This window comes from Carassius gibelio, chromosome B18, assembly GCF_023724105.1.
Source record: "Carassius gibelio isolate Cgi1373 ecotype wild population from Czech Republic chromosome B18, carGib1.2-hapl.c, whole genome shotgun sequence".
Taxonomy (NCBI): domain Eukaryota; kingdom Metazoa; phylum Chordata; class Actinopteri; order Cypriniformes; family Cyprinidae; genus Carassius; species Carassius gibelio.
In genome coordinates this window covers 23,599,191-23,610,053 of record NC_068413.1, presented here as the reverse complement: position 1 = coordinate 23,610,053, position 10,863 = coordinate 23,599,191, and the positions used below count along the sequence as shown (strand labels likewise).

General features: G+C 36.4%; 1 protein-coding gene across 1 annotated transcript; it reads left to right on the top strand.

The window, feature by feature from the left end:
• The first annotated feature begins 995 nt into the window (after positions 1 to 995).
• On the top strand, positions 996 to 9,600 carry LOC127977893 (lysM and putative peptidoglycan-binding domain-containing protein 2). The gene is made up of 3 exons (XM_052583104.1): positions 996 to 1,584; positions 2,645 to 2,979; positions 8,988 to 9,600. Exons 1-3 carry the CDS (start codon positions 1,321 to 1,323, stop codon positions 9,034 to 9,036), a joined length of 648 nt encoding a protein of 215 aa, XP_052439064.1. The 5' UTR covers positions 996 to 1,320; the 3' UTR covers positions 9,037 to 9,600.
• The last annotated feature ends 1,263 nt before the right edge of the window (positions 9,601 to 10,863 follow it).

Sequence of the window (10,863 nt, the reverse complement as noted above, 5' to 3'; positions counted from 1 at the left end):
TCAGAAAAAGGGTAAATAACATCATCAGTTAAACAGTGGAAATAAAACTTGAACAAGCTGTAACACTTTTAATTGTACTTGTGCTGGAATGCCAGAGATTGCACAAAACAGGACAGTGAATAAAGCCTATTGCCACAATGGTGAGAAGTGACTAATGCACAAACTTAGGTTAAAAACAGGGCAGTTTCAACCATCAGAGTTACAATTTGCAGGCACAATAGAGAACTGATGGAAACCAGAAAAGATTAATGAGAGCACTGTTAAAAGTGAAACGATGTAGTGGTCTCTCTGTCCATCGAATCTTTTCCCTTCTGACTGTTTGCTTGCCTACAACTGAACCAGTGCAACCACAAACCAGCAACTTTTAGACACCTGCTTCCTCTTTCTGTCAAAAACCAGGTTGTGAGGTTAAAAAAAAAAAAAAAATCAAGAAACATCTCAGAGTTATTCCTCCACCCCCATTTTTCTCCATGATCCATTAGCAATTTAGATTATTGTTAAGGAATCTGTAGATACTAATTTCTTAATGTGGCTGCTGCATTATATTTTGTGACCTCACTGTCAATGTTTAAGATTTGTTAGGCTACATAAGCAGACAGATGTTTCACAAGTCTTGTTTAGTTCATCACATCTGAAAGCATTTCAGAGTGTCCTGTCATTTGTTTGGTCACATTAGAGTGCTACATTTCTAATGTCTACGCAAAAGAACGACAGCGATTCTAAGCAAATCACTCACAACATTCTAATGGAAGCAGCTTGAAAACTGACAAAAACATACTGTGAAAGTGTACTCCTGTTTGTTTTGAAGCAGACAGGTCTATTTTGCTTGTGATTTTTACTGTGAAAATATCAATATAAAATATATCCCTTTTGCTTTCTAAATAGATGCTAACAAATGCACACTATTTAAAAAAAAAAAAAATGAAATAAATACATGAGCTGTTATTGCACGTTTGAGAATTTACGTTTCAGGGATAGCGACGCTCGGCTAACGTCGTTGATTGGTCGACTGCCTGGCGACGTCACGTTCCACTGGTAACCTTGCGAGACGCGACGCGCGCTTAGCTTGCGGCTAGATGGGGTCGCGCGCCGCGTAGATCAGGTTTCACTGGGCGAACCGAGTCTCTCGCGCCAGGCACACGGTAATGACAATGGCGACTGGAAAAATCACTCACCTTTCCCGTTTCCTCTAAATGTCGCTGCTGACAATGCGCTGCTCGGGTGTGACGCTGGAAACATGCGTATTTATATCCTGTGAATAATATTAGTGTGCTGGTATAGCGCGCGCGTCATCGCAGCTTTAATAATAAAAGATTGAAGATGGCGGAGTTTTCTCCGGTGCTGCCTCCGCTGCGGGATGATGGAGGAGGAGGTGGACGGTACGGGTACGGACAGCCGTTGTTCCCCAGATCCCGGTCCGGTTCGGAGTCGGACAGCGAACTGTCGCAGAGTTTGGCCCGCACAAAGACGCGCTCGTACGGCAGCACCGCGAGCGTCACTGCGCCGCTAGGAGAGAGATACATTGAGCACCGGGTAACGGACGGGGACACACTGCAGGGTATAGCGCTCAAATATGGTGTTACGGTAAGAATACGTGCAACACATCAACATAATCATACACATACAAGAAACCAAGGCCTAGTAATTTCCTTAAGTTAACGTTACATGCTTACTGTTGTTGTGCGTCCTCTTTTGAGCATCATAGGCGCGACATGGACTGTGTCTCAACTAGTGAGCTGCTTGTCTGTCTTAACTGTAAAGACCACATTTTTAGAACACTAAAAGCGCCTGCAGCTATTTTTGGGCTCATGTCGTTACATGACATCTTTCAAACCTAGTAAAGTCACTGGTTAGGCAACATTGATGTGCATTGTAAAGCGTGGGCTCTTGTTTTGAACATCATTAGACATGGGCACCTGCATGGTCGGTCCTTGCTGTTTCATAGGCTGAGTTTCAAAACGTTGTAAACAACAGTATTATAGGTCAAGGTTATAGGCTGTGCACTGTTTACAGCATTTTAAGGTGTCAGGTGTGGAGTGCAGCTGTTGATTCTGTCCTATTATACTCCAAATCGCTTTATATGGGCTGTGTGATCTAAACAAAGTGAGCTGTGTGCCTAGGTGTTATTTGTTGGGATCACATGCATGTCTGGGGATCTGGAGTACATACAGAAGTATTTAGTACCATAAGCTTGTTCTGCATGATGAAACCATCATATAATGCGTAACAAATGCTGTGAGTGAAAATACAGAGAAGACAGCAGCCAGCTTATTACGATGCACCTGTAATGCCCAGGTTGGGCTTATGATATGACTCTGCAGACCTGATGTGTAAAGATAACTGTGATAAACTCATGGATCATAATAAAAAACATCCAGTCATACTGTGTGTAATGAAAGATTTGGAGATCAAATGGACTTGCAAACTGATTTGTAAACTGAATTGTCTGGAGTCATCTAAAGAAATCACGTATTACAACCTGGCTCTTGATTTCTAAACAAATATTTGCTCATGTAGTTTGATTATTTACATTAGACCCATGCTGCTAATGTAGATCAAGCAAACACTAGATAGATAGGTTTGTGTGTCTTATAAAATACATTGATATTTTCATATGTTCTTATTTTTTTCTTTATGTGCACAGATGGAGCAAATTAAACGAGTGAATAAACTATTCAGCAATGACTGCATATTCCTGCGAAACACTCTAAATATTCCTGTTAAGTCCGAAAAACGCTCCCTCTTTAATGGACTGTCTCTGGAGTCACCTGACAGCGAGGGGAGCACGCCCCAGGAGTCACTGTGCATGAGTCAGGACGTGGACGCTCCATCACCCCCACCAGAACCAGCCGCCCCGGAGCCCATCGCCCGACCCGTGAAGGCAGAAGAGCTGTCCGCTAAAGACTACTTACACCGGCTGGACCTACAGATCAAACAGTCCAAACAAGCTGCCCGCAAACTGAAAGAGGACTGTGGGAGGTAAATGAACTTTTGACCTGCATGATCTTCTCTCTTGTTTTCAGAAACCTGCTGACCTCTTTAATATCGATGAATAGAAACTCTGTCCCAAACTCTAGAAAATTGCCTTAATGTCTACTTTCTAAGGCAGCATCCCAACAGAAAATGAACACACTTTATACCATTATGTCCATTAAAATATTTACTTTTTTATTTTACTTGTTGGTCTTTGCAAATAGACAGCACATGAGACATGTTCCTCGTGTCAAACAGTTAGAAGGAGGGCTACTGAATGTAACTGTGCCGGGGGTTTTGAGATCACTGTTGTCTACTAAAAAACAAACAAACAAAAACAACTCCTGCATCTTATAATAACTGTCATTTAAAACTTTGTGGTCTCTAAGGTACTTTTTCAAATACGTAAATGAATACTTTTATTGTGTAAGGACTCATACAGTTGAACAAAAGTGTCAGTAAAGACATTCAAGACATTTCATCGTCATTGAATTTTGCAGCCAGCACAATATTAAGCAACAAAACTTTTTTTTTTTTTTTTTTACATTCATAGTAAAAGGAAAAGTTTCTTGAGGATCAAATTAGCTCATGTGATCTCAGGTCAGGTCATCAGATCATGTGACACTGAACACTGGACATTTCAACATTTGAACACTAATGTACCTTGTGATTTAATGGAAATTTCCCTTCAGAAGATTTTAGTAGTGTGATGTTAGCATGTTGCAAAGCTAATGATGTCGTATTCTTATAATCCTATGTAATGCAACTAGCAAATATTAAGTAAAATAGTCTGTTTTAATTATGTAATTAAATATTTAAAATCTTAAGTGTTTTTAAAAGAAGCACACCTTTTTTAAATGATACAGAACACCATTTTGGTCAGACTCAGCAGCAAATCTGTGAAAATGCTGTCTGGATAGAAAGCTCACTGAAGCAGAGATGAGGTTTGCTGTGGGAAGAAGTCTTTCCATCAATCTGAAATGCTGCAGGGTTTTTTTTTTATTTATTTTTTAGCTGAATCAGTCACCCAGATTTGTGTATGTGCACATCTATTGGATGAGGCAGCAGAGTTTGGAGAGAAGCCTTGTTGTCCTCCATAGTTATGGGGCATTGAATGTTGTTTGTCATATTCACAGACAAACATATACTTAACCAGTCAGGTCAGTTCTGTCTCCGTGTTAAAAACCCAGACATTTATTCACATAAAGTGCTGCATTTTGGCACACATCTCTGCTGATGGCAGTTAATTGCAGGTTGTAACCTGTTATAGTCTTAAACTCTGTTTTATGTGTGAAGCTCAAGAAAAAGGAAGGGTTAAACTTAAAGGGATAGTTCACCCTAAAACGAATAATAATTGACTTACCCCTTAAGGCATCCAAGGTATATAGAACTTATTTCAGACAAACCCAACTGGAGCTTTTCCAAGCTTTATAATCGCAGTAAATGGGTTTTATTTTTCAGTAGTCCAAAGAAAGTCCAATAAACCGCATCCATCCATAATACAAATTGCTTCAAAAGGCTCTGGGGGTTAATAAAGTCCTCCTCTAGAGAATTGATGTGTTTTTGCAAGAAAAATATCCATATTTATAATTTTATAAACCTTAATCTCTAGCTTCCGCAGACTGTCATATGTGGGTTTGCAGAATGTGGATGACGTAGGACATTGGCGCGTAAGTTTCATTGAAAAGTGATGAACGAGGAAGCTCAAAGGAGAGAACAAAACAAAACACTGATCATGAATAAGTAGAAAATGAGGACTTGTAAAGAAAAATGTCAGAGGATTTCGATAAAGGCTTAAGCCAAGAGGAGAGGTTTTTCTCTGCTCCTGTGAACAAATGTTTTTGTGGGTTTTTTTTTTCCTTGTGATGCTAGCATATTCTCACGCTATGCTGACGTCCTACATCATCTGCCGGAACAGCTTTCTGATGTGAATGCATGTATTACAGTTAGTGAAAACTAGAGATTACCATTTTAAAAATGTTAAATATGGATATGCTTCTTACAAAAACCTATTGATTCATTTCAGTAGGCCTTAATTCACCCCCCGAGCCATGTGAGGCACTTTTTTTATTATGGATGTATGTGCTTTATTGGATTTCTTTTGGACTGTTGAAAAATAACACCCATTTACTGTGATTGTAAAGCTTGGGAGAGCCAGAATGTTTATAAATAGAAATGTTTATAAATACATGTACACCTGTGGCTTGAGAGGGAGTAAAATATGGGGTAATTTTCATTTTTGGTGAACTATCCCTTTAATGCAAAAATGAAAATTCTCATATTCACCCATCTTCACACTTGTTTCATGTCTGTATGTCTATATTGTCAGAACAGAAGAACAGAAAATATGTTTTGATGTGACTATACATTTTGGTTAGCCAGTCAAGTTCCAAAAATGAAAGCATACAAGTAGTCCATATGTGCTATATTTTAATTTGAAAAATAGCTTTTGAATTTTCAAACCATTGTTTAATTCCAACATTTATTTCTTCTACATGTTCCTTGGGCATTCTGGGTAGTTGAGCTAGTGTTCAGTGCTTTTTATCCAGAAAGATGCACTGATAACATTTTCTTCTAAGATTTAACATTTGTAAATGGTCTGTACCCTGAAAATCTTTTAGAGCTCCTAATTTGTTTAAAAATTCGGACATATTACATATTGATGATTAAATCCGTATATATAACATTATTTAATTTAAGTGTCATGTTTGTGATTTTATAAGCTATAAGATTCTGACATTTAAATCAGAACATACTCCTGATTTTATGTGATAAATTACTGCTTAATTTAATCAGAAAGAGCCTAAATATTTTTTGTGTATTTACTTTCATTTTATTAGAAGTAGGCCAACAGCGCCCCCTACTGGATTAAAGCTCTTTACAGGATCGGCATTAGGACCCAGGGGAGGCTGCGCGGCTGTCACTGCACATGCTATTTTTATATAGTCTAACATACACAGAACATCTCATTCTGTATGTGCATGATCAGTTTAAATACAGCGATCCAAAACAGTAAATCTAATTATCATTCAGGCAAAACTTAGCTTCAATATGAGCCACAATGCTGACTTGATATAATCACTAGCACATCTTGAGCACATGTGAGTTAATGTATTCCTCTTATTGGCGATACATATCGGCATAATTTTTCTCATCAGGCCATGCCGATATTTACAGTTAAAGGCATCATCGGCTGATTCCGATATTGGGCTGATAATATTGTGTATCCCTAGTTATGAGAGTGTCAAATGATGACGTGACAAATTTGATAATTGGGTGAACCATTCCTGGAAATAATTTCCTGTAGTATGTTCTCTCATTTGTTTGATAACAGATTTGTAAAAATATAAAATTTAAAAGCGACTGATGGAAAGTTCCCTCAGAGGGTGTAAGAGATAGAAAGCTCTGGAAAGGAAATAACAAACCCTCAAGTACACATGTGCTAAACCCAGCTTCCCGTACACAGCAATGCCATTGTCCTTTACAAGCACTGTTCAGACAGAAGTGATGTTTATCAGATCAATGCTATGACGGAGTCATGGAAATGATCGATAGCCAGTGCTGATCGTCAGTTGTGTTCTCCATATGCATTACCAGGTTCTCAATAAGTGCTCCCAAACTTCAACTTGGGGGCACTTATTGACTGGCAAACATGCTGGCTTCAATTTAACCAAATTTCCTGTATTTAAATGGCCTGTTTGGGGAATTACCAGAAGTCAAATGGCTAGATCAGAGCCTGTTGTGTTTGTTTGCACAGAAATCCCAGTGAACATTTTCCTGTTTGGAGGAGATGATTGACCCTTAAGGGATAGTCTACCCCAAACCTGTATGACAGACTTTCTTTTATTCAGTACAAAAGAAGATATGTTGAATGTTGGTAACAAACAATTTCAGTCCCCTTTCACTTCCATTATATGAGTAAAATTTGATGGAAGTCAATGGGAACTAAAACTATTCGGTTTGATGATGAATACAGAGTGATTAGAGAATTTTCATTTTGGGTGGACAGTCCCTTTAACCTACTAATAACGAGTCATGACAGATATTAAAAGAATTGGATTCAGTGTTTCTTGAACTTTGTTAATCTCAATGTAAATGGAAGTTCAAGTCAGTTGCATTGCCTTGTGGCAGGAAGTCTTCCAAGCAGTGTACTTTGCTTAGTAGTAAATAATCCAAATATTCCATATATACAAAAACAGAACATACAAAACTTGCATGAGCTGCATGATATATTAAAAGAACTGAAATCGTGCATGAAATCAACTGTAAAAAAAAAAAAAACTGTTTTATTAAAATCACATTTATTGCAGAAAGAAAAATCTATTTTGTTATAAGATTATGCAACACAAAATATTACAACACAAATAACTAATAACACTAATAACTAATAGTGTCTTACCATTTCACTCAACTTTTATTAGATTTTAGGTAAAAAAAAAAAAAAAGAATGGCTAGTTTTTTTCAGTTTTATTTTACATTAAAAGTTTTGCTTTAGGCATTACATAGGAATTGTATTGAATTGAGTTTATATCTAAAATGATCGACAATGAATTCGCATTGAAATTCACTTTCAGTTCTTTTTTGTGCGGCCCTCATTTGGGAGTCACACTCAGGGTCTTCACGGTCATAAGTGACCGGACACCTAAAATGTAACTTTTTTGCCCCCCAGTAAAATCAGTGGAATATATTTTTATTCAATAATATTTTTTCTTTTTTCTTTTGTATTTTGAGAAAATTTTAAGGTATTAATTCATATTTATGCAATAATTATGAACAATTTTTCTCATAGAAAATAGTACATAATTTTTTTTTTCTAATTTTTCTAAATTATTTTCGAATTAATGTTGTATTTCAGATTAAACCAGAGACTAGGCCTTTCAAATACATTTTTTTTTGAAGATTTTTTAGCGCCACCTGGTCAGAGCAAAGAAAGAAAAACATGTAAGTGCATGGTGCAACCACTTATTACCAGTATAGGAATCTATAGAGAGGCTTGTGAATTCCCTTATTGTTTTTAGACATAATTGCTTACTCATATTAAGTAGTGGACTTGAATATATATTAATACATTCTAAAGAGTACTTTTTGTATATTTTTTTATATTTCTTCTGTTATAAATAATGATTTCATGCATTATTTGCATTAAAGTTTTTGCATTATGATTGCAATCAAACCTGAACATATTGTTCAGTGGCACAGAGCTCCTGCAAAAAAATAAAAAATAAGAATCCTCAGAATGGTGCAAAGGACCAAGTCTGAGTTTCTAAGTGCACTGACAAACCCAAGAGGCAGCGCTTGCTTCTCATCGCTGTTTTACAGACAGCAGGTCATAGGTGTGTGCGTGTGTGCGCGCGCGTGTGTGTGTGTATGTGATTATTTAGAGTGTCATACCTTCACTGCTGTTAGATTTTCTCTGCATTATGACTGAATTATTGAATGGATTTCACATTCTCAAAACTTTGCTCTGTGTTACAGACACAGTAGTTCATAGGTGTCTATGTGTAAGTATGTGTGTGTGTGTGTGTGTTTGTGTGTGTGTGTGTGCATCTGTGTGTGATTGGACGTGTCAATATCACACTCTTGATGTTTTATAGTGTTATCCCTTCACTGCTGTGCACTTTTTTTCAGTTTTGTGATCGATTTGTAGATTGTGTACACAAATATTCTCTGAATTGTTGTATTTTTGTCTATTTCCCATTCATTTCCTATGGACGGTCATTTTTGACCGAAGACCATGAGTGTTACTATTTTTTTTACGCCCACTTAGACTGTTCGAATCATGCCCTCAATTTTTTTGTGTGTTCACACCCCAAATGCCATGAAGGTCACCGCATTTCATATCATTCCGATGAAGCTGTGATTTTTAACATTTCAAAACGTAAAATATTCCGGTCAGAAATGACCGAAGACCGCACAAGGGTTAAGCTTCATATTACAGTGACACATTTGCTTCATATATTCAGCTTCTTTTTAATGTATTTTTTATTATATATTGTTTGTGTGTTTAATTTCAGGGAGGAAGATGACCCAGCGAACTCCACATCATCATATCAGGAGATCTGATGGATTCTTCTTCATCTGTTTACCTGCAGCACTGACAATGACCTGTCTTCATCTTTCCATCCCTGTTTTGCCTGCTCATGTTTTAACTCCACCTTCACCCAAACTGCAGCATCGGACCACACACGCCACACTCTTGTGCTGAAGGTCCATCATTGCCTTCTTCAGCAGTATTATAGTGATGTTATTTCTGACTTTTATCATTAATGCTCCATCTCACACAACAGTAGAGAATCCACAGCCGAGCTTTTCTTCTTTAGGAAGAGCAATAGCCATCCACATGTGATCACAAACTTATGATAACCTCTGCTCATATGAAACGCTGTCCAGTAACGTTACCCAGCAGATAAAACCTCCCGGACTCTTAGTGGCTGCCTGCTGATTTTAATTCATCTTTATTTTGTTGTTGTTTTGTTTGCCTATAAAAGCTTTATGTGTGGAGTTGAAAGGGATAAATAATGCTGTTTTGGTGTGAATGTCGTGTTTTTGTGTGTTGGGGTTTAATAAACAATATTTTACCGTGCTTTTTGATTTGTATTATGCAGAATAAATGCTTCTGTAAATGAAGAGCTTCCTGTTTTGTGGATTAGAGATCTTCAAGAAAATGTTGGGTTATTATAGGATGGATCACCACAGAAACGTTAAAGGGATAGTTCACCCGAAAATGCAAATTCTGTCATAAATTACTCACCCTCTCGTCAATCCTTCCTTAATCTTCAGAACACAAATGAAGATGTTTTTGATGATATCTGAGAGCTCTCTGACCCTCCATAGACGGCAAGAGGTTGAGTCATTTATGAGAGAAGTTTCATTTTTGGGTGAACTAGCCCTTTAACAAACACTCCAGGCAGTAGAGACGTGTTAGATAACAGCCCTTTGGGAAATAAACTTTTGGCCAAAAAAAAAAAAAAAGTTAGTTGCAACATTTCATTTTGGCTGTATTGTTAAATACGATGACTCAGAATGAAATAGCTTAGGATCAAAATACATTGGCAACATGTAAAACAATGACTTTTATACAAGGAACACAAAAACAATCTCATGAAACTAAAGTATAAAGTGTAGTCATCAGAAACAATGACGCTATCATAGAACTTAAACTGAACTAAAGAATAACTGAATTGAGCTCAATGATGAATTTAATTCTTTTTTAAAGAATAATTGAAAAATGTAACAATATTAATACTATAATTTGTAACGTATAAAGACCCTTATAAAATGTAAATGGCACTTTACCCTTGTGAAAAATAAATATACTAAAATATATCTGAAATACATTTATTTTATGATAAGTTTACTACAAATACATTTACATGTTTTTGCACTTAATTAAAATACCCTGCAATTCTACGTTTAGTGCACTAATCTGGCATATTTAAACTAATTATGTGCTTAATGCACTTTAATTGCGAGGAAGTATAATGCTGAAGTCCAACCAGAGATAAAATGATATATATTTGATAAAATGGCGTATAAACTTAGCATACACTTTAAATATCTTGCATTTAAAGACTGATATTATTCAAAGATCATGCAATCAATCAATAGTCACAATAAAACATATTTTAAGGCTTAATATGAAGAAATGTGCATTGTGCACAAGTAGTGCTCCAAATAAAGTTTGATTATATATTTTGTATATGTTAATAGATTTGAATTAAACTTTGTATGAAATATATGTATTTTTAATACATTACTTTTTCACAATACAGATAATTTAAAATCAATGATAAATAAAGCTTACATGATTTAGAGGATACACTTCACATTATTATACATTATTATACAAACAGAATTCACAGCATATTAAACCCTAATATAATCAATCTT

What these genes read in the sequence shown, in the direction of transcription:
- LOC127977893 (XM_052583104.1), top strand. Translation starts at nt 1,321, where the DNA reads ATGGCGGAGTTTTCTCCGGTGCTGCCTCCGCTGCGGGATGATGGAGGA. An exon ending in CGCTCAAATATGGTGTTACG is followed by an intron (nt 1,585 to 2,644) that starts GTAAGAATACGT and finishes TTATGTGCACAG; the next exon opens with ATGGAGCAAATTAAACGAGT. An exon ending in CTGAAAGAGGACTGTGGGAG is followed by an intron (nt 2,980 to 8,987) that starts GTAAATGAACTT and finishes GTTTAATTTCAG; the next exon opens with GGAGGAAGATGACCCAGCGA.